Source organism: Prinia subflava, chromosome 1 (assembly GCF_021018805.1).
Source record: "Prinia subflava isolate CZ2003 ecotype Zambia chromosome 1, Cam_Psub_1.2, whole genome shotgun sequence".
Classification (NCBI taxonomy): domain Eukaryota; kingdom Metazoa; phylum Chordata; class Aves; order Passeriformes; family Cisticolidae; genus Prinia; species Prinia subflava.
Window position 1 is genome coordinate 25,621,796 of NC_086247.1, and position 24,198 is coordinate 25,645,993.

At 41.1% G+C, this 24,198-nt stretch overlaps 1 protein-coding gene across 6 annotated transcripts in view; it reads right to left on the reverse strand.

Moving 5' to 3' along the window:
• Window positions 1-259: 259 nt before the first annotated feature.
• LOC134547496 (Y+L amino acid transporter 2-like) overlaps window positions 260-24,198 on the reverse strand; it is a 28,333-nt gene continuing 4,394 nt past the window's right edge. For 5 of the 6 annotated variants that reach the window (XM_063391549.1, XM_063391540.1, XM_063391557.1 and 2 more), the window contains 9 exons: window positions 14,149-14,666; window positions 12,630-12,755; window positions 9,882-10,026; window positions 8,827-8,950; window positions 8,002-8,105; window positions 7,630-7,726; window positions 6,466-6,615; window positions 4,039-4,222; window positions 260-3,311 (listed from right to left, as the gene is read on the reverse strand). In XM_063391549.1, the coding sequence (XP_063247619.1) occupies window positions 3,220-3,311; window positions 4,039-4,222; window positions 6,466-6,615; window positions 7,630-7,726; window positions 8,002-8,105; window positions 8,827-8,950; window positions 9,882-10,026; window positions 12,630-12,755; window positions 14,149-14,650 (1,524 nt within the window). In that variant the 5' untranslated portion in view covers window positions 14,651-14,666 and the 3' untranslated portion in view covers window positions 260-3,219. Of the gene's footprint in view, window positions 3,317-4,038; window positions 4,223-6,465; window positions 6,616-7,629; window positions 7,727-8,001; window positions 8,106-8,826; window positions 8,951-9,881; window positions 10,027-12,629; window positions 12,756-14,148; window positions 14,667-24,198 lie in introns of all 6 variants that reach the window. The other variant, XM_063391571.1, reaches the window with a different exon arrangement.

Genomic DNA, 24,198 nt, shown 5'->3' on the forward strand with positions numbered 1-24,198 from the left:
TGTAATTGAGCATCTGTGAATAATGTAGAAGAAGAAATATCAAGTCCTAGGGCACGAAAGTGCTTGAATTGCTTTATGTCCCATCTGAGAGCAACTAGAAATTTTTCCTTTCATAAATGCTTTTTAAAATTGATTTATAGAAAACATAAAGAAGAGTTAGTCTAACTTTTCTCCTGGCAACTCAACTGGTGAGATGTAAAGCAGAGTAAATTTATCTAACAGTAATATTTTTCTGCTTTAAAGCCACACAGCTATAGCATTTGCCAGGAATCAAATGTTTATTTGTTTTAAATGCTTTCAACATCTATGACTTGCTTTAGATATTTGACAATAACTTACATTTGTAAGGAGTGAAAAATCAACAATCACATTAACATTTCTTAGATTCCAATGTCCAGAGAATTTCAGTAGTTTAATTTACATTTAAAACCTTGTATCTGACTATTACTTTTCTTCTGTCCTGAAAGAAAATTAAGGTTTGTGCATCATGCCCAGAAAAGGCTGTGCTGAGTTGACCTTTGTTGGATGCCCAGTGCCCACAAAGCTGCTCCATTACTCCCCCTTCTCAGTGGGACAGAGAAGAGAAAATAGGATGGAAAACAACTTGTAAGTTGAGATAAAGCAGTTTACTACAGCAAAAGCAAAAGTTTGTGTGTCCCCAAACAAAGAGGGGAAAAAAAATTATTCTCTACTTTCCATCAGCAAGCAATGTCCAACCACATGTCCCAGTGTCCCAATCCTGGGAAGTGTGGCTTCAGCACAAATAGTGATTTCTCCAGAAGGCAAACTTTCAAATTAACACATGCTCCACCTTCCTCCTACTTTTCTAAACTTTTATGGCTAAGCTGATGTCATATGGTATGGAAAATCCCTTTGGTTAACCTGGGTCACCTATCCCAGATGTGACCCCTCCCAGGCTCTTCCCAGCCCTCTGCTTGGCAGTGGAATGTCAGGGAGACAGCGCTGATGCTGTGCCAGCACTGCTCAGCAGTAGCCAAAACACTGGTGTGTTATCAGCACCTTTGCAGCCAGAACAAATAAACAGATCCACCAAAAAAAACAAAAAACAAAAAACAAGCAAACAAAAAAACCCAACAAAACAAAACAAACAAACAAACAAAAAACAAAAACAAAAAACAAAAACAAAAAACAAAACACAAAACAAAACAAAAAAAACCCCAAAAAACCAAAAAACCACCCCAAAAAACAAAAACCACAAAAAGGCAAAGAACAGACAACTAAAGAAGTTTCTCAGCTCAGATTTTTGTTTGGAAATGTTCTTGTTATAGGTTGGAATTCTTGTTTTAACTCTGTAATGCCTGCTGTTACCACCTGAGATGTCACCTCAAGTGTCCCAAATAATTTAGAAACTTCGGTCCTGCATTGAAAAACTTCAGAGGATGGTACAGTCTGTCTTGGTAGGACACATGGCTCAGTACCAAGCATGACTTTGACCTCTATGGGGGCAAAGACAGTCAGCTTTGGTGCTGTTGAGTTTGGTGCCAGATTGGAGGGTTTTTACTCTGTGCCCTGATACAGTCTGGGACCACAGCTCTGTCACTAACCAGTGCTTTGTAAGAGATGAGGCGAAAATGCAGAATTACTGTACAATCACAGGCAGGATCACAGTGGTGCTATTCTGTAACAGACACGTGTGCTGTGTGTGAAGAGTGTGTGGGGATGCTCTGAGCTGGGCAAACTAAATTACACCCTAGATGCATGAAACTACAATCCTCCAAATGACCTTGCAGTGTGGGGAGGGAGTAAAGAGAGGCTTAAATAGTAAAAATTGCCTGTTGCATTGCTCTTTCTCTGAGCAGACATCAATAACACACAATTCTGGAAGCTACAAGGACTTGTATAAGATTAAATTACCTTAGTCAAGGCTAATTGAAGAGGAATGGTGAAATTCAAATTAGAAACAATGTATGTTACATTTAAATATAAAACCAGAAAGGAAGTATGACTTGCCAACAAGATCACAAATGGTACTGCATTTCAACAAACCATATTAGAGCTGAAGCATTTTAAGGTCTAGGTTGCAAGGCTGGTGGCTTCTTTTTTTTTTTTTTTTTCTTTACAGTTATTGTCTTTTCCATTTCAGGAGACTAAGAAGTAGGATTAGTTGCAGATTCCTGTGTGCCACACTGAAAGAGTTAATGATCAAGAGAACATCCCAGTTCTTAATTGCCATATTCTTTCATGGCACTCACTGATGGGTGCACTTGTCCAGTACACGTGTCTGTGCTGAGCATTGTGGAACAGGCACCTGTGGTGTGAGGACCTATCTGGAGGCTCTCTGTGTGCTCAGTAGAAGACCTGAAGGTTATTTTAATAGCAGAAACTGGTGAGGTTTCTGGGGTTAGGCAGGACTCAAGGAACTTTGAAAAACATCAATTTTTAATTTTTCCTTGTGAATTTTTAAATAAGTTCAACTGTGGAAAAAATCAGTATGATTCATGGGACCACACTTTTGATACTTTTAGGCAACTAAAGGACAGTCTGAGAAGGTGAAGTGTTTTCCCTGAATATCCACTAGCTGGAATGGGACTCAGTGACTTAAGTCCTCCATGACAGACTGTTCTGGAAACTAAAAATACTTCTGAACAATGGTATCATTTTTTTGTTGGAAATATCTTTTCTATAAAAGAGTAATTTATGTGGACATTCATCAAATGAGAATTTCTCACAGAAGTTAAATGACCAAACTCTTTGGTTTTCTGCTTTTAGTAAACTACGTATGCCACGAATTATGCATTAGAATAATGTAACACTAATATTAAGACTCAAAATGAGTACCAGCAAGAATTTTTTTTTTTTTTTTGCTTTGGCTAAGAATTTAGTTACATTTTTAGAAAACTACTGTTGTTTCTACTTTCAAACTCAGACTTTGAATCTTGCAAAGACCTGATCTAATATTTTTTACTCTTCTTTTGCATTTAAGATTTAGCACTTATCCACTAATAAACATTTGTTCATTAAGTGCTTTATAGTTTCAAAATGTCACATGATAACTGACTATAAACAAACAGAATTTTAAAAAGAAATCCTGTAAAACAGAGTATTTTATAAACCCATCACAACTTCACTGACATGAAACCAATGCACAGTACAGTGGTTAGTACTCTTCTATGACTGAACATATGGGAAGAGCTTCAGATGATGAAAACTGTTCCAGACAGGAGATGTCAAGGCACAATTTTCAATGTTGAGGCAACTCTATTTATTCTTAGCTGCTGTGGGTTCCACGTCTATGTCCAGGTCTGACAGAGCACAGTAGAAGAGCATCTGAACATACTTCGTTGTTGTAGCTGTACTGGCAAAAATGTGGGAGAGAAATTTATAATATATCTCAAAAATACATCTGGATTTTGAGGATTTGAAAATACTGCACAGATATCAGGAAAACCTTGCAACACCTTAATCATTAGAATTAAGCATATGCTATAAATAGCTAAAGGCAAAAGAAGACAGTAATTAAACTGAAATTCTTGTTTAGTCAGATTTTCATCAACATTTTCATTGAATTGATAGCTGAATTCAAAGCATAATAAATAAAAATATTAAAGATCTGCTTTTCAAAACTGCCTGAATTTGAGGACTGGCAACTAACCTTCAAGCCAATAATTAATTATTTCATTGTTTCTGTCTGAAAATCTCTGGACTCCTCTGATTTGGATCATTCCATTCCTTGGATGGAAAGTGAAGCAAAGATGTTCTGGTATTTCTGCCTTCCAAGGTATTAAAAAGCTTAGGTTTAGTATTGACAAGCCTACATGGCTTTTATTGAGCCAACATACTGAAATTGTTCAGCACCACAAATATGAGATGACCACATGACATCCACATATTGGACTGTTTTGAACAGGCAAGCATGGTTTTGTTTTCAGGACCATGTGAGAATGCAGATGATCTCAGACATGCCACATACCAAAGCACAGATAAATGTCATTAAAAAAAAAGGATTTTAAGAAAAATTATTCTCTGCTTCTTCTGACCAAGGTTTTGACGTGGTGACTGAGACAGGATGTTGCTTACCAGAGAGCCAAAGCAGACATTTAGGTCGTTTTTCAGCTGGCAGATAGACTCCCAAATAATATGCAGGAATGCCTGAGAGGGCAATACCAACGCCAATAAGGGAATTGATTGTATCACTGTAGAGAGGCACTATAACCAGGAACAGGGAACACAAACAATATACTATAGGGAAGAAGAGGCTAAGCTGTGAAGACAAAATAAAAAAAAAATACAGCATTTGTTGAAAGATGTAACAAATATTCTATTGTAAAAATTCAGGCTTTGCAGATTAAGGTTAGACATGTCAATAATAAATGTACTGAATCTTTTGACTGCTTACATGCAGCATAATTTGTTAGCTTCTGTGTACACTGCTGAGAGCATCTTATTTAGTACACATCTGAGCATCTGACTATTGTATTTTTTTTCAGGCCTGCATAAACTCAGTTCCTTTACAATTAGTAAAAGATCAACCTTTGAAAGAAGTACTTTAAGTAATGGGTAGCTTTCTCTCCAACTTCAGTTCTGAATTTTTACGTCTGGTTTTGGTTGCGAACTAGCTCACTAGACCTTCAACTACCATCTGATGCTGTAGATCTAGTGAAATGATTTACAACCATTTTGTGTGGTCATTTAAAAAAGATCATATGAGAAATAAGGAAAGTTGGGCCACAAAGCTGATTAGAAGACTGGAGCACCTTCCCTACGACAGCAGGTTGGGAAGGTTGGGGCTGTTCAGCCGAGAGAAGAAAAGGTTGCATGGACACCTCATAGCAACCTTCCAGTGTCTTAAGGGGGCCTACAGGGAAGCTGGAGAGGGATTCTTTGTCAGGAACTGTAGTGATAGGACAAGGATTAATGGGTACAAACTGAAAGAGGGGAAATTTAGGTTAGGTATTAGGAAGGAATTCTCTAGTGTGAAAGTGGTGAGACACTGGAACAAGTTGCCCAGGGAGGTTGTGGATGCCCCAACTCTGGCAGTAGTTCAGTAGTTCAGGGCTGGGTTGGATGAATCCTTGAGAAACCTGGTCGGGTGGAAATTGTCTCTGCCTGTGGCAGGGATGGTTAGGACTAGGTGATCTTGAAGATCCATTCCAGACCTTAACACTTTATGATTCTATGAAGATCTCATAAAATGAATTATTTTTTCACTAATATTTTTTTTTTTTACTGTCTCCAGGAGAGAGCCTTCTCAGGGGTCCAGGAGTTGACATTTGAATACCAGCTGAAACTGGTGAGAGTTTACCGGTACAAATACTTCTTTTTCCTTATAAAGGTTAAAAAGTAAGTTGATCAAAACCAACTGCTACATTTCAGACAAGGAAATGGTGTATGTGGAGTTGTGTTGTTGACTAAGCTGGCAAATGCTGACAGGAATTAAACAGTCATTTTGTATAATCTGACTGTAATCCTTAGCAGAGTCAGAAGCAAAACTGCCAATAAAGCAAGATTTAATCTTCATCTTCCACATATTTTGTGGAAAAGTTTGGAAATTGAGTGTGAACATGCTTCAGGAAAATTGGGTCTGCTGTGGAAAATTGGGAAGGTTTCTAGCAGGAGGTGCTTAGGATATTTTATGCCTTCGTTTGAAACTTTTAAAAAATTAATCAGGATGTTACACTTAAATGGAAAGAAAATGTGTTTGTAAAAATGATGCAGGAGTTTAGGAAGAGAGATTAACAAAGAAGAAATGTTTGGGGAGGCATTAATTTATAATTGTCTTGATTTTTACTGCATCACTGCAGAACCAAAATGCAGGTCATGGAGCCAACTCACAGAAGCCAATGGATGGTTTTGTGTGCCTGCTGTGTGTTTCCATCCTTACTTCCTGGACAATCACTGGATTAAAACTAGAAACAGGTTTTAGGCACACTTTGTTTCTGTGCAGTCTCCCTAGTCTAACTGATAGTCAAATGCTCTTCTAAGTCAATCATCAAATTGCATTTTACTGTCTATGACCCACTATGCAGTGGCAGAGAACATTCAAAATATATTTGATTACTTACACTAACTTCTGTGTGGGCAGAATTGTGGACATTTATGGGCTTTGGAGGGATTTTAATGTGTTTGTTAAATCATGTAGGTTTGATCAGTGTTAACCTCTCTGGAGCCTCCATCACCAGCTCTACTGAGGTCTGCCGTTCTTCCAGGATGGGCTAAAAACCCCAGAAATTTATTTATTCCTTATTAGTTTCAAAACAAAAATTATAAGTCCGAATGAAAGAAGAATAGATGGTATATATCATTTCAATCTCACAGCAAAACTACCAGAGCAGATGTTCTGATGGACTCTAATGGGTTTTGCTCCTTTGTTTTGTATTTTGAAAGAATTTATATGGCTAATAAATCTATAACATAACTGGTACTGTTATGGTTATGATATTAAAGATCATATAAACACATGCATTAGCTGGCTTTTAGAGCTTTCTTTCTGTCTATTTTACTTACTTTAACAGGCCGTGGTCTGTGTGGCTGAGTATATCTCAAATATATTAGTCCTGCAATAGATAGACCCACAAAGAGCCAGTAGTTGAAGCAGTAGTAGTTAATAAGGAGAAAAACATCTTCCACAAGGAGGTAAAGCAAAGTCATTAAGCCCTAGAGATAATAAAAACAAAGATTTTTTAATGTGAAAACAACGACAGTAAAATTATAAACTGGCCTGTTTCCAACCTATTTGTATGGGCTTGGGATAACATGTCCTTGAAAGGACCCAGTCCACCCACAAATTGAGACCATTAGAATAAATTCTGTGCCCTGCAGGTGTGCCTGCATTGAAAGACCTAAACCACCAGGAATTCAATGTCTATTTTAACAGATGAGCAGAAAAAACTTCCACTTCCACATGAAAAATGTGAATGGTGGTATATTAAGAGAGTACAAATCATCTCAGTAGTGCAAACAGAATCCCTGTGAGAAGAGTCTTCAAAATAAGATTTTAATTTTTAGTAAATTATTTGATATCAAACAGGATAAGTATGATAATCTATTCATAAATGATGTGTAACACAGGGCAATGGCAGACACCAAATAAAACGCATGCTCAAATACATGGATTATTTATGAAACTAATTTCCATTAATTATATAACTTACGGTTCCACAATTTTGTGTCACAAGATCTCATTTGTATAGTGGCAGCAGAAAAAAAGTCAACAAGGCTATAGGCATCCAATAGCAGAAAATTAATTTTAAGAGCTTTTCCACTCCTATTATAAGTACAGTTGTAGAACATCAGCCTAGGGGAGGGTCAGAGAGATGTTCCTGACACGTTCTCCTGCAGTGACACTCTAGAAGCTCGCATTGAAGACTTAAACAGCTCCTGTCTATACCACTGCATATTGAGCCATTCTGTTTTCTCAGCAATGCTATTGCAGCTCTCACTCAGATTGTTTGGAGAGCATATGAACATCAATGAAGCTATTCTCTTTCCACTGAAAAAAACCCTCTGTCAGACCAAATAACACCACCCCCACCCCCACAATGAGTTTTAGAAGCTGTGGGCATTGGCAGATGTGTCCAGGGCAGGAGAAGCCTGTGAGAAGCCCAGGGCAGAGCAGAGAGGTTCTACCTGAGCCCCAGCTGGCCCAGCCAGGCATGGGCTGTCACTTACATTGAACAGGAGAGCAGGGACTGGTGTGAAGCACTTGACGTGAATCAAGCTCAGACTGACAGGCAGGTGTCCTTCCCTGGCTCCAACATAGAAAAGCCTAAAAAAGACTAAGTAAACTCAGCCACAGGAATAGCTTTTTGCTTCCTGACAAAGCAAAAAAAATAATTCTTTTATTACTCTGTTGTAAGTGCTGCTCTCTTCTCAAGTGGCTTTAGTTTATCAAATGGTGCTGATCATGAGAAGAAGTCTGATTGTAACAACACCTCCATCACAAATGAATGACTTGACATGGCAAAAATTACCAAACAGTAGTAAAGAATGCAGATTAATGATTCCTTTTCAATTATTTAAAATAACTCTTATACTTCATACCGAGATGCTGCAATAATTGATGAGTTTAAGCCACTATAGCAAGACATGGCCACTGCTATAGGAATTATCCACTTGGCATGACTGAGGGTTTCACCTCCAAATGTCTGCAACAGAAAAACAATAATGGTCAGGCCCACTATGTTAGGTATATGGATAATTCTGAGAAACTCTCATGAAAATACATCATCCCAAATGTAGTGTCATAGCCCATACTTTTTTATGACACCCAGTAATGACTTAGGAAATTAGAATTTGCAAAAGCTGATCAGCATCAAAATAAAGTTGGCAGATGCATTAAAAAATATTTTAAAAATCTAAGCCTAGATTAATTCAGTGATGGAAAAGAAGATGATGTATTTGCTTTAAAATATTCTGACAAATCTCAACTGCAGTAATCCTTGAATTAATAATTTTATTTCTTTATAAAAATACTGATAAGATTTTAAAAAAAATCAGTGCACACTTCTGCCTTGAAAATATTGCTGTGGTTGTGCAGCATTAAACATCACACACTGTACATTACAATGATAACAAAAACACCTGGTTCTCCAACCACCCTGACTTTCTACAGCTCTTTGATCCTGGCAAAAGCATCTTTCCTATGATGTAGTGTTAAGAACAGGATTTGCAGAGTATACAAGATGATTTTTCAAGAGAGTATTTGTTGGATACATTCTTGATATGTACCTTCTAATATACTGGTACGGTTACATGAAAAAAATATTTCTAGCAGCCTCCAGCATGACAGTATTCAGCTGTTTGCCAAGCATGCTACCTGAAATTTTTCTGTAGTGTCTTTTGTTTGGGTTATGTTCCACAACTTACCACAGCCACTGCATCACTTGTGAGGATAGCTGACATGTCCAACACTACATAGTATGCTATATTAGTCAATAAGTAAATAATAGCTACAATAGGCATTGAAATTGCAATAGAAAGAGGTAGGTTCCTGCAAAAGGAAAATGGAAAAATTATTTCATGTTATTTGAATAAGAAATACTTAAACAGAAGATTGTTCCCAGATTCAAGCATTTGTGAATGGATACCTCCATCATGTCTTGTAATGCATGATTTTGAATCATGGGGTCACAAAATAACATGCAGCCATGTGTGAAACAATTCCATAAAAAGCTTAGCTTGTTGCTTACTTGTCTGTCATAAGTTTTTAAAAAAAATCCTTAAAACATTCATACATGTAAATTTAATACACTGTCTGTTATACACAGCAATTTAAGGGAGCACTCAAACAATGACATTTAAATGCAGACTTAGGTATTGTCTCGATTGTGGCATTTTTTTCCTGACTCATAACCTATGCACGTCCCAAGACGAGATGGACAACATCAACTTGAGTGGGTCATGTACACAACTCCCACAGGGCTGACATCCCTACAGGAGATATTTGCTCATAAACAGCAATGCTGAAAATCACATCATAAAAGCCATCAATCTGACACAGTCTTACTCTACTGGTGGCAAAAAACATCTTGGAAAAATAATTCTTCCTAACTGAAAAGAAGCAGGGAATTTTAGAAGGCTAGATGTACCTTTGCTTTTCCTTGCTTTCAGCAGGGATTTGTTCTCCTTCTTTAAAAATTGTAGTCTGAAGAGTAAGATGTAAGACAGATATAGACAGGTAAATGATTCATTAGTGTGATACACTAATGATGTGTACACACAGTGATGTAATGATACATTGTGTGTACAACTGATAAATGAGAACAATAATCAGAAAGAGTTCTCCTACTTACTCCTTCATTTGAAAAAAATAAGGTTTTTGCAGAGAAAATAATTTGACTAATTTCCAGTCAGAAACAAATACAAGAGTGGCTTATCCTGCCATCACCTATCAGTGATTCAAAGGAAGAGCACGTGTTTACCTCTCAGGATTCTGCATTTCCTCGGTGACATAGTTGAGCGTGTCCCATCCTGAGTAGGAGAAGAGGGCAGAGTAGAGAGCCAGGGCGATCATCCCTGGGTTTGTTGCTGAGCCCTCGTATGGAGCTCTCAGGTTCTCCGTTTCCCCTGTACAAATGGCAGGTGCCAATTGCCTGTTACATTTCAAGGACTGCAGCTTAGAAGGGCAGTACACCTGAAGTGTCAGCTAACCAAAAGGAAATAACACCCTACTGCATCCAGGCTTGATTACTGTATCTAAAAGTGCACAACTTACATTTTCACTTAACAAACAGGAGCGTTTCAGTGAGATGTTCAGACAGCTACACTTGCACAGGGAGAAAACAAAATGTTTTCACATGATTGTTATTTGGATGTGACTTTTATAATTTTACCAGAATTCAGAGTCCTCCTCTGACATTACTGCTGACCCTACTGAAGGAGGGAGCCATACATAGGGCATGCAGTACCCTGTCAGCCAGAATGAGGTACTTGGCAAACCCAGTTTCAGTTCCTGAATCTGTCTCATATTTCTTCCTAACAGCTGTGCTTTTATTTTCACCAGACGAATTAGTGGCCACTAGAGGGGGACCTCCTTTGGGCACGGTTTTCTGTGGGATGCTCTGACCCACAATGGTGTTCCCCAAAACTAAGAGATGAGATTAAAAATCTTTCCTTTCAAAATTGTGCTCCATTCTTTTAAATAACAGCCTGCAAGATAGAATGCTGCAAAATAGGCAAAATTTTAGTGAAACTGCATATGCCTTCAGTGCCATCCTGGAAAGGGGAACAAAGGCCTTACTGAGCTTGCAGAAGGAAAGTCTACTAAGTAATGAAAATGGAAGTGGGTTAAGTATTAAGGGAAGACAGAAACATGCCGAAATCCCAACTAGGAAAGAAAGTGATGTCTTTTTTGTAAAGTGAAAACACGAATTCAACGAAGGAGTTTATAGATACTATGAAAGCCATTCAGTCATTGAAGAGCAGGAGATTGTTCGAACCAAAGAGGAGATGCAATGAGATGTACACCAACTTTGAAGAAAATTGTTTGTAAGAAAAAGAAAGAAAAATCCAGAATTTTCAAGAAAAGTTTTTGTTGTTGTTGCTGTTGTTTTTGCTAAAGACAGCTCATATTTAAAATCAGATATATTTACAGTCTTTTAACACAGGAAGTGTATCCGAGCATATCAGATAGAATATGGCAGGGCTAAAACAGCATAACTGTTCTGTTCATTACAACAGCTGCTGAGTTTTAAAGGGTCATTGACCTGATCACAGCTTCCTCCAGAAGTCTACATGATTCCTCCTCCAAGTCTTCAAGTGCTCAGTTCTGCTTAAACAAAGCAGAGATGAGACCTTTATTACCAATAAAAGCTCAGCATTTCCTGTGCCTCTCGAATAACAATGTTTCCTCTATGCTTTAACCCTCCCTGAGCCCACAGAGCAGTGCAGAGTGGGCTGTATGTGGGAGCAGAGGGAGCAGCCCCCGGGTCCCACGGCACACCAGTGGGCAGGACAGGAGGCAGTTCTGAAGGAGCAATTTGAAAGCTGGGGCAGTGCTGCTACAAAGGTGATATCACAGAATCACACTTTTGCAAAACTGCAGCAGTTTTATGAGGGAAACTACTCCTTCATGCAACTGTGACCCTTAAGCAATTCTTCTCTGAATCTTCACATCTCTGCCCTTAGGACTGGGTTTGGTTGTCCAGGTTTCTTTAGACTTCAACCAGCTGGTGACAACTGATGTGCAGAGGTAATGGCTAAACAAAAAACCTTTCCTAAAGTCTAATGTAGCTTTACAGTGTAACAGCTGATGCAACTCCAGCCAAGGAAAGGAGGAGGCCAGCAAACATGGAAAAATAAACATGCTTGTTAGGTTTTATAAGCTAATTTAGCAGGAGAAAAAGATAATTCCTAAACTGAAGAGGGGAAACCACCTTTATTCCAACTCAATAAAGATAACATGGCTATACAATTTAAGAATTTCAAAGGAAATGAAAATGTAAAAACCTCAGTAATCTAAGCAGCAGAGCTAGAACTGGAGGAGATTTCACTGTGCCAGACGCCCAAATCAATAAAATCTATTGCCATATGCAAAGCTCTGAGGTAACACCAGAATAAACTGCTCTCCAGCTTTTTAGTGAGTTCAGTTCAGTCCACTTATTGCTGATAGGTGACTCATCTGTCCTGTGATGCCTTATAGTGACACCATCCCACAGTGACTCACAGAATGGCACAGTTACAGACTTCTCCTCTGTTTCTAGGAACAAACATGCCCTCCCAAAAATCCCACCTATGATTTCCCTCTCTGGTCATCTCCCTGGGCAGGTGCTGTGGCTGGGGCGTGGTGCTGGTGGGGTGAGGTGGGCAGGGAATGGTGGTGGGGGGAGCTGTGAGAAGCAATACAATTTCTGTTTCCCTGTCCTGTTATAGGACAGGTGGTAATGCATGAATCAAACACCAAGGCTGACTTTAGACTAGTCAGCAGTAAAGTGATGTTCATTCAGCTGCTATTTGTTATTCAGACCAAGCAGCACAGGACTTGGCCTGAATAATTAACCTCCTATTGCCTAATAAGCCATAAAATACGTCTGATCTTCCTATGGCAGACTCTTTTTTTTCCCTGAATAAACAGCACTTCATATGTAAGTCTTAAGGATCTCCCTACATAGATTTTGAAACTCATATATGGTTCATTTCATAGAATTTAGGTAAATGAAAATTATTCTTACCTTTACCAATTTTGTAAAGGCCAACAGATATCACCAAGATAAGAGCCATAACTTTGGCATATGTGAAAACATCTTGTACACGGGTACCCCACTTTACATTAACACAATTAACAAATGTTAAGGAACCTGCAGAGAAAAAGAATATGCATGAAAGAAGCACTGGATGTTTAACACCACTTCAGTCATATTTCAAACCCATCTTTTCACATACCACTCGTCTTTTGATAAGTAAAACTGAATGAAATTTCACTACTTCGGTACCACCCAGATTTATTAAAATGAAATACCTGGTTTAAAATTTACACAATGACTTTCTGAAGAATACTGTTTTCATGACAGTAGGTAAGACAAAACACATCGGTTTTAGAATTTTAGGACTAACTCCTCCTTTTAAATAATATTTAAATTTTATTAAACTCAACAAAGTTGTTCACATGCAAATAATGGTATTTCTTTATATCCTGTATACCACAGATTTCCTCATGCTGAGTTAAGTTCTAGTTTAGCTACAGAATAAGGACAACTCCTGCACAAAAATAGTTTGCATGCTGTGACAAGATACCGAATTGAGCCAAGCCAGCATGCAATTACTCTGTGCCCATGGCTTAGAAGTTGTGTGATTCACATTTTGGCCCTGAGTCTGAAGATTGCATAGCACTTACTTACAGAGTCCTCTCAAGTCCCAGTTTTGACAGAATCTAACAAAAATACCAAAGAAGTTGGTTGCAGAGGGTGGGTGGGATCAACCAGTTGTTTTCCTTTCCTCCTTTTGCCATATACTCTGCAGTCAGGTTTGTCCCTTGGCTGGCAGCAGGTCCAGCCAGGGGCTGAGCTGTGTGCCCATCTGCTCTCACTCTAGCACACACATGGCATCACAGGCAACTTCTCCCTCTCGCAATCCCACTATTCAAAACAGAGATGGATGAGGAAAGGTAATGGTGTGCATTTGTACAAGGTATGAAGGCCAGCTGCTGGAGAAGAGAGCAGAACAAATGCGGCATGGTGACCTAGAGTGCTCTCAAGCATGGATCAAAGTGGGCTATTTCTTATCTAGAAATCTTTTTGGTCTTTGCTTCTCTTTCCTTGACCTGCCTATAATCTATACTTCAGTTTTGAAAGGAAGAACAAGGGGTTTGTAATGCTCAAAATAAAAAAAAATTAGAAATCATGCTATATAAGGGCATTAGCATGCTCAAAGAACTTCTTGCCTTCACTTCCATAAATGAATCTGTGTATGTGACAGTGTCCTACCAGCCAGTTAGGACAGTGAACCATAAACATACGTGTATCGCTAATCAACAGTCACAATTTCTCCCTGCCAAACTGTTGTAATCTTCCTCTCCTCTCTAGTAATACCAGCCCCAAACACAATACATCAGAATAAAAGATTATTAGTTCCTAAGAACATGTTTTAGATAGGTAATAATTATTTTCACAGAATGCAAAGAAATAGAAATTTAGAAAAACCTCCTCTGGCCATGTACAATTACAGTTTTAACTTCTAGCAGTCCCTACTTACATATACATGCAGCTGCAATCAGCCTGACTGCATCATAGGGCGGTTCACAATGGGGGAAAATCGGCTGAACAATATAGTTAGCAAATGTGATTGCTATCACTGCCTGAGTCGTTGGTTCAATAATCAGCAAGGAAGACCAGAGTCTGATGAAGGCCACAAAGGCCCCAAATGCCTCCAGGATATAGGCATAACTGCCTCCAGATTTCATGATGGATGTCCCCAGTTCAACGTAGCACAAAGCTCCAAACAGGGAAAAGAGCCCACCAAGCGCCCAGATGACCAGCGAGAGTCCATAGGAAGCACTGTACATTAGAACACCTCTGGGTGACACAAATATGCCAGAGCCAATCATGTTCCCCACAATTAAAGAAACTCCATTTAGTAATGTGATTTCTTTTTTCATCTGCATTTTTTCACTCATCTCAGCCATATTGTCCATTCCAGCTTTTGCATTCTTAGTTCTGGTCTTTTTATTGCAGCACGTTTGCCAAGGGGTTGGCATCTTCAAATCACATCACCTGAAAACAAGAGGAGAGAACATCTTTTGTAATGCATGTGGCATCAGAGACATGGATAAGTTAATTAACAGATAAGCCATAAATGATACAAAGAACAACTATTTTGCCTGATTTTATCTTGCAGTTCAGGTGTGGCCGAGTTTCTCAGGTATCGTGGGCATGATATGCTCACGGATACCATTTGAGCTATTCCAAACTAGGCCAAACTAGGCCTCAGGCCTGGGTCTAGTAGGCTGCAAAACGTTCAGCATACGTAGTAGCAGATAAACTTATCTCCTACTAGTTATGTGTTAAGGTATGGCCACTCGCAGCATAGAGGTAATGGCACTAGATCTCCGTAGCCACCTTAACCCTAGATTGCTTACATACTTCTGTATGTTCACCGCCTATCACAGTGCACCTGCTAACTGTAAACTATTCGCTCTGTACTTAACCGGCCATCTCGCGGAATAAAGCGGAGTACGTGCTGGAAACCATACTGGTTGGTCTCACGTTACTCTAGTCCCCAGTCTTTCCAGGGTTCAACGACAGTGGTGCCCGAACAGGGACAGAGCCCTAGATTTTACTGAAATATAAAGCTTAGATGCTGTGTGATTATAAAGCTTAGATGCTGTAAATTATTTAGCTTAAATGCTAAAAGACCTCGCTTGATTTAAGACGTGTGTGTGTCGCTTACGAACTACAGTCCGGAATTTCCGAAGCAGGCTGGGGAGCGTCAGCTGATTGAGTTGATTAGAAAGGCGACAGTGCCACCCACTGTCAGCAGAAAAAAAGTAAGAGCAGCAGCGCAGATAGATTCACTCACAGAACGCGATTACATAGCTGCCACGCAGCTGTTAGCGTCCATTGTCTCGAAACGGAGCGAAAAGATCAGAGATTCTGATATAAATCAGCTGGCCCAATGGGCTAAAAAGAAAGGAAAGTTACAGCAGCCCTCGCTTTTGTTCAGCGAGACAGAATGGAAGGAGATCGGAGATTTACTGTGGGACTCAGTAGTTTCACAGGGGAAAGACGCAAAACTCTGTTCAGAGTTAGGCGTCACGTGGAAGAAAATTATAAATACGCTACAAACCTTTGCCGCGGAGCGCAGAGCTGCCCAAGCCGCGATTTCCGCATTGGAGAGAACGGCCCCTTGCTCTCCTGAACCGGAGACCGTTCCTTCCCAAGCGGAAGAGCGGAAAAAAGTATCCAGGGTTGCGAGATTTTTCGGAATTAATTCCACGCATCCGGTGAAAGGGAACGCGGCCCCCCTCTGCTCGTCCCTCCGTGATGTGGTAGACGTAGCCAGCCATGCGGTTGAGAGACCGAGCGAGAAGCCGGAAGTGTCCTTGCCGCGGTTCGGCGAGAAAGGCGTGGGGGAGGAGACGAGCCAGCCGCCAGACCCGAGGGGCGTGGAGAAAGAGGAGGCAGGCGGGACCGGCAGCGGCGCAGGGCGGGCACAAGTGACGCAGCAAGGAGGCGGACTCAGAGGCGGTGCCACCGGCGGAGCGGAGCCAAACCCCTCCCCACCGGAACGGGAGCTGACGTCAGCTGCCCACATGACAAAAACAAAAACAGAGAACATGGCGGCGCCCATGGCCGGATCGGACAACGCGAGTTCGATTCAACCTGAGATCCCTGCGCCCCCACAGCCTACATCAGTGGGACCCGCCACCCATCCACGAGCGTCTCACTGTCCTCTGCCAGAATCTGACTCGGATGAGGAAGTTTTGAAACCTGATAGCAGTTGTGCAACGCAATCGCCGGAAAAGCCGCAGAGGTCAACGGAGCTGCAGCAAATTATAGCAGAGCTTGCTAAGCTCTCTAACCGGCAAAGTCAGCTAGAACAAAGGACATTTGAATTATCCAAAACGTTCCACCAGACCCCAAAAATGACTCATTGAAGCAGACCAGACCTGCTGCATGGAGAAGCTTTGGTGTGGACATAACAGCAGCAGAAGAGGTCACCTTACAAAATAAGGAAGTCACCCTAATCCCAATTGATGTCTCTGAACCCATCTATAATACAATTTCCTCAGCTGGAGGTTTGATATTAGGAGGAGCCTCCACGAGCAAACAGGGTATTATGGTGGTGCCAGGAGTCATCGATGCAGATTACACTGGACAGTTAAAAGTAATGGTTTATGCCCTGCAGCCTCCTGTGACAATCCCAAAGGGGAGCAGGATTGCTCAGATCATCCCCTTTGAGAACATCCTGCCACGTCGTCAGTCCCACAAGCAGCCTGCGGAAACTGAAGGCGGAGCTGAGAGCTTTGGATCTATGGGACACAATGTTTTCCTTACAGTAGATTTACACGAGCGGCCACGGATTGCAGTGAAACTGCAACGAGGCGATGAAATTATTGGCATAGAACCACTTCCAGACACCGGTGCAGACATATCTTTAATTAACGAATTACATTGGCCTTCTCATTGGCCTTTGAAATCCCCCTATACCCGCGTTGTGGGCGTAGGAGGCCTGACTGTTCCCTCAATAAGTGCAGATCCTATTCGGATCATCTTTGAAGATGGACAAGTGGTTGTGGCTCATCTATATGTTGTGCCAATGCATGAAGAGATTCTGGGGCTGCTAGGAAGAGATGTGCTTTCCCAAATAGGGATGGTTTTGACTACTGACCGGCATTTTCCTTAGTGGCCACTGCAGAGCAGCCACCCATTTTAAAAATCACCTGGTTAACTGATACCCCTGTGTGGGTTGAGCAGTGGCCAATGACAGAGAAGAGGCTGCGAATTACCAAGCAATTGGTGCAAGAACAATTAGAAACAGGTCACATTCGACCCTCAGTGAGTCCATAGAACACACCGATTTTTGTCATCCCTAAAAAATCAGAGAAATGGAGACTGCTACATGACCTTCGTAAGGTTAATGAGCAGATGCAAGCGATGGGTGCTCTGCAACCAGGCTTGCCAGCACCGACCATGATTCCTCAAGGGTGAGACATTGTGATCATCGATTTGAAGGACTGTTTTTTCACTATCCCGCTCCACCCTCAAGATACTCAGCACTTTGCCTTCACTGTGCCATCTATTAACAGAGCAGCGCCAGCACAACAATATGAATGGGTAACTCTTCCTCAGGGAAGTTGTACCTCGCCTACCATGTGCCAGATATTCGTCAATTGGGCTTTGCAGCCAATTCGTCAGCGTTTTTTCAATGCAATAATTTATCACTACGTCGATGACATCCTTGTTGCTACTAAAGAGCCTCTGCCCACAAAAGAATTAGACTAGCTAGTCACGCAGTTAAAACATCGTGGTCTGACTGTGGCCCCGGAAAAAATACAACGATCAGCCCCGTGGAAGTACTTAAGATGGCTGATCATGAGTGCACAAATCCGGCCGCAGAAAATTACTTTACATACCAACATTTCAACGTTATATGATGCTCAGAGACTTTTTAGAGACCTGCAATGGGTTCGTACCATTGTAGGAATCACCAATGAGGACTTGCAACCGTTTCTACCATGGCTACACGGTAATGATGCCAGTAGCCTTCGACAATGTACCCCTGAACAGCAACGAGCCTTAGTCAAGGTGTCAGAAAAGCTACAACGTAGTTGGAGCATTCGCCGCATAGAACACCTGCCACTGTCACTGTTCCTCTCCAACGCAGATGCCTGTCCGTTTGCCATCATTTTTCAATGGCAAAAGAAAAAGGGGGAACACCAGTCTGGGTTAAAATCGACAGCTGGTGTGATTGAATGGGTGTTCTTGCCGGTGCAGCCGAAGAGTCGTGTTATGACAAGAACAGAAGCCCTTGCCGCGCTCATCAAGAAAGGGAGAGATAGGATTTTAGAGATCAATGGGGAAGAACCGGCAGATATCAGTGTTCCGATCAGAAATGAAGATCTGGACTGGAAGCTGAGACATTCTGTGGAGCTGCAAGAAGCATTGTTAAGTTTTACAGGTGTGGTTCACAACCGACAGCCAAAGGGTCCGATGTAGACTCTGACTGCACGCCATCAGTGGCTGGAGAAGCCTTTGTGTTCCATGACACCTGTAGAAGGCAGAACAGTTTATACAGATGCTGGCCGAAAGACACAAAGAGCTGTGTGTGTGTGGAAACAGCAAAGAGAATAGAAGCAGCATTTAACCCACAGTGAAGCCGGAGACAGCTTGCAGACCCTGGAACTGGGAGCAGTGTGTTAGGCTTTGCAAACCTGGAATAAAGAACCTCTTAATGTAGTGTCAGATTCTTTGTATGTAGTTGGAGTGGTACAAAGAATCGAAGATGCACTCATTAAGACCACTCAGAATCAGCGCCTCGGAGAACTATTTCTGCGACTGAGGAGTATACTCAGACAGCGTCAGCATGCCTTTTGTGTGATGCACATTCGTAGTCATCAGTGCAGCAATGGTTTGGGAGAAGGCAATGCACGGGCAGATGCTGCAGTCAGTTGCGTTGCCCATGTCCCTCCCGAAAGCAAATTTGTAAGAGCTCGCAACAGCCACGAGAATTTCCATCAGAATGCTAGAGCTTTGCGTCGTCAATTTCAAATATCTATGAACGATGCACAGGGGATTGTGCATGCCTGCCCTCAATGCAGTCATCACGGGCCAGGTCTTGGCCTAGGCACGAATCCTCGAGGAATGAAAGCCCTAGAACTGTGGCAAGTGGATGTAACACACATCCCAGAGTTTAGAAAGTTGAAATATGTTCATGTCACTATTGACACCTACTCCAAATTCATTTGGGCCACAGCACAAACTGGGGAAAGAGCTCTGCACGTTGAGAGACATTTGACTGTTTGCTTTTCAGTGATGAGAGTGCCTGCAGAAATCAAAACTGACAATGGTCCAGCTTATGCGGGACAACGAGTTGCTAGGTTTCTGCAAAAGTGGGGAGTCAAACATACTACCGGGATTCCTCACTCTCCTACTGGCCAAGCCATTGTAGAACGAGCTCATCGGACGCTGAAAGAGTATCTCACAAAACAAAAGCAAAGCAATGACCTAGATGTGACCAATCATTTATCTAAAGTACTGTTCACTTTAAATTACTTATGCCTAGCAGAAGGGCGAGAAGAGCCTGCAGTTGTCATCCACCACCAGGCTGTGAAAGAAGAGAGACCACAAACAATTCCAGGACTTTACGTATATCATAGGGACATGCGAACGGGTGAATGGCAGGGACCCAGTCCAGTCTTGTTTAATGGTCGCGGTTATATGTGTGTTTCTGCAAGAGAAGCAGGACCTGTCTGGGTGCCGAGTCACTTTACCCGTGCGTGTCCACAAGAAAAGATACCAACCGGCGGTGACACTCCTAGAGACACTCACAAAGACAGCGACGACTTACCTGAAGCACCTCAAGAAGACGTGGAGAGTGCTGAAAATTGACTGTTTTAATACTATATCATTGCACTGTTATTGTGTGATACTTAGAAGCACGATAAGTTATTGGTTAGGGTTTTAGGTTAGTAGCCTGTGTGCTACACTGTCTGCTTGTCACAACGGGTGAAATGCTAAGCATGAGAGTGTTAGTTTTAATCAGTGTAGTAGTAAAAACAAGAGCAGGGATGTTTAACATTGACACAAGAGAGAACATGTGGGTTACTTGGGCCAAACAAACTAAACAAGATTCCTTTTGTTTATCTCTAGCGACGCCATCCAATCCTTTTAGAACCTGCTTGATTGGAGTTCCACTGACCTCCATGGCAGAGTTCAAGTCTTTAACCCCTGTCAACATTGACCCAAAAGGTGCTTTAGGGCCACAAGCTGCTGCCATAGTGCGAAACCTTAGAACTGCTGGTCCAGAACCTCAGGAGCTTGATCTTTTAGGTTCTGTGCCAGGAAACTATTGTCTTGTCTTTGGGCGCTTTGCAGTGAATTCAAGTCTATTAATCATAGATGAGCAGCAATTGAAAGGCCACGCTACGTGGCTATCCCCTCATTCACCATTGTATTACAATTACTCTGAGTATTGTAATAGTTAGGTCAGATCTGTCACGCAATTGACAACAGCTGCTAAGAGATTGCCACCAAGAATCTTTTTAGTTTGTGGAGATAGAGCATGGTCCACAGTACCTCCAAACAGTGTCGGAGGACCGTGTTATTTTGGTAAACTAACTCTGTTCGCACCTAGTATTCACCAGGTTCTAGGCTTGCCAAGAAAGGCTCAATGAGTCAAGCGCAGTATGTCTCAACTAGGTCCCAGCTGCAGAGATCAAGTTAAGTTATGGCAGCCTGCAGCCGTGATCTCAGCATCCATTTTTGCCCCAGGAGTTGCTTCAGCACAAGCCCTCACACAACTGAAATATTTAGCCTGCTAGACAAGGAAACAGATTAACATAACGACGAAGTTGTTGAGTGAGCTTGCTGAAGATGTTAGTGGCATTCGCCATTCAGTGCTCCAGAACCGAGCCGCAATTGACTTCCTTCTTTTGGCTCAGGGACATGGATGCGAAGAGTTTGAAGGCATGTGCTGCATGAATTTATCAGACCACTCACGGTCGATACATCAGCAGTTAGCGCAGTTGAGGGACAACATGAAACACCTTGTAGTTGAAAACACTCCGTTTGACAATTAGCTGAAGTCTTAGAATCTCACCGAGTAGATTGTAGATTTAATTCGTTTTAGTATAATGATCTTTATTGCTGTCATAGTAGTTTTGACAATAGTGCCTTGCTTGATACAATGCATGCGCAAATTAGCCGACCGTGCCTTAACGTCAGTTTAGATAGCCCAAAAAGAAAAAAGGGGAACTGTGGCCGAGTTTCTCAGGTATCGTGGGCATGATATGCTCACGGATACCATTTGAGCTATTCCAAACTAGGCCAAACTAGGCCTCAGGCCTGGGTCTAGTAGGCTGCAAAACGTTCAGCATACGTAGTAGCAGATAAACTTATCTGCTACTACAAATGTGTTAAGGTATGGACGCTCGCAGCATAGAGGTAATGGCACTAGATCTCCGTAGCCACCTTAACCCTAGATTGCTTACATACTTCTGTATGTTCACCGCCTATCACAGTGCACCTGCTAACTGTAAACTATTCGTTCTGTACTTAACCGGCCATCTCGCGGAATAAAGCGGAGTACGTGCTGGAAACCATACTGGTTGGTCTCACGTTACTCTAGTCCCCAGTCTTTCCAGGGTTCAACGACATTCAGGAACAGCACACTAGTGAATTTTCTTAACTTTCATGGTTGCATACCTTTTCAATGGATAAATATGAGGCCACTCTCCTTGGTTATAGATTCTGAAGCTTTTATTAAGTCTCAGTTCACTATTATTATTTGTCTTGAATTGTAATTCTATGTTATGTTGTTGAAAATATTTTAAGGAAGAAGGAGACACTATACCTGCAAATACATTCTAATACAGCTGTAGTGTCCTCTACAAGAATACCTCTTCCTAAAATTTGTTCTTATCCTAGAAAGAATTTTAATTTCATTTTTATTTGTTTCATCAAATGACATTCACTTGAAAAATTGTTCTGCTGGGGAACACCAGAGAAAAGACAGAAAAAGAGCCTCAAAACCTCTAATGTCACAAGGTAAATGTTAATATGAGGGTAAAAAAAGAGTTTTACTGCTCTTAGAGATGAGATTGCTACTGCAATGAATAATGCAGCCTTGTTAGCTATTAACCTCATTTGACTTCTCAGGAGAAGCCACTAACAGTCACAGGGATTGAGTCTGGAACACTTTGTCCCTGGAATGCTTCTGTAGAAGAGAGTCCAACAAAACATGCCTGTAAAAGCATCTCCCTCTGGTGCTTGCAGGACAAGATCCAAGTTTTCTGGGAGCTGGGAAAAATGACCTAACTGCATAGCTCCGTGGATCAATGGACCTGGTGCACACAGCTCTGGGGCTGAGGTCCCTGGGCACGAGGAACCCAGGACTGCAGTGACTGTCTCAGTTCTGGGGTCCTGCTGATCAATAAGGGTGCTTAGACCAACAGCAAATTTTTGGTGTCTGTCTCAAAAGACATTTGTGTCTCCTTGCTGTCCCCCCTCCACACACACTCTAAAGCACTTTTGAAGATAAGTTCCTCAAAATCCTATGACCTAGATCCAAGTTCCCTGAGTAGAAAAAAGCTCATCCATGCAATACTGGCAAAACAAAACAAAATTGATAACAAATGTTTACACATTACATGTGATTCACAAATTTATACTGTTAAAACATGGGTCAATGGCCAGTTTAAAACAATCTGCCCTCCCCAAATTTCCTGAAAGGTTTGCATTCCTTTGTAAAGTATGACTGTTTTAGCAACCCTGAATACATTGTAATTCAATGTGTTCCTTCCCAGTTTTTTTGATGCAACTCACTTTCCTAATTGATCAAATAGCAAACAAGCACTAATGAGTATTGAAAATTAAAAGATTGTGAACTCTCTTTAAAGATTAAATGCTTTTCTCATCCCAATGGCACTTTCTCTAACCACAGAAACACTGTGGGAACACTGGAATAAAGTTAAATATTAACTCTTGTCAAAAGTGCCCAAGCATGACTGCAGTCTCCCTTGGTTTTTTCTAACCTCCTCCTCACACACACAAGTGACTCCTTTTACTTCTCACATCATCCCTCAATGAATAAAAAACATCATCCTGGTTTGCAGGGGGAAATCTCACACATCCAATAAACTATTCATATCGTCCTTTGAATTCCTGGTAAGCCTCACCTGTTTATTTCCATGTGACAGAAAGGAGGAAAACGTCACCCTCCTCACCCCAAAATACAAGCCAATACTTCCAAAACCTCCTGTCTCCATTTCTGTTCTCAATGGCTACGTGAAATATCAACAGAAATCCCTCTCATGATGGCAGCTGTTTGGAGAGATCACCATGATAGCAGCATGCTAAAAATCTCTGCATAATTCTGTATTAATAGTAATTTTTCAGCATAGCTGGTTTAAAATCATCTTATGCTTATTATGCCTGATGTATGATTTTAAATTTTTTTTTTTCAAATTTTTAAATGTGAACTCTGGCTGTGAGCTGAAATGCACTATTTCAGTCAGCTCAGAGAGTGGGAATTTAAAATGCAGTTGTTACCCAGGTGATGTGAATGCGGAGCTATGCAAGCAGTGATCAAACCCAGTGGCTCTTACTTTCCCTGAAATGAAGTCTCACTGATAAGTAAGATACAGTTATTTTCTTGTAAAAAAGAATTCATCAAGTAATTGGTAGGTACAGGTAACCTGTGTATGTGGTATCAAGCCTGCACTCTGATGTCTACTACAGATGGCCTGCTAGCTAAAGGGAATTTGATCATTTAAACTGGCAACACTACTGAAGCCTAGTAGCACTTTTACAATCTGCAGCTTTCATGAGCGAACAAAGGTAAAGTTTAAATTATTTTCTTAAGTAACACAATGTTTTGCATATTTTTCTCTTATCTCTTGTGCTACCAAAAGATTATTTCCAATTTCTAAAAATGTGTAACTGGAACTGCGTAGTAAAGTATTTCTTCCATAAATAAGTGACTGCGGATGAAACCATTCTGAAAGAAAAACAACTAGAAGAAGCAGTTCAAAATTCTGTACTTTGAGACATGTCACATTAGCAGCAACACTTTTACCCAGACCCT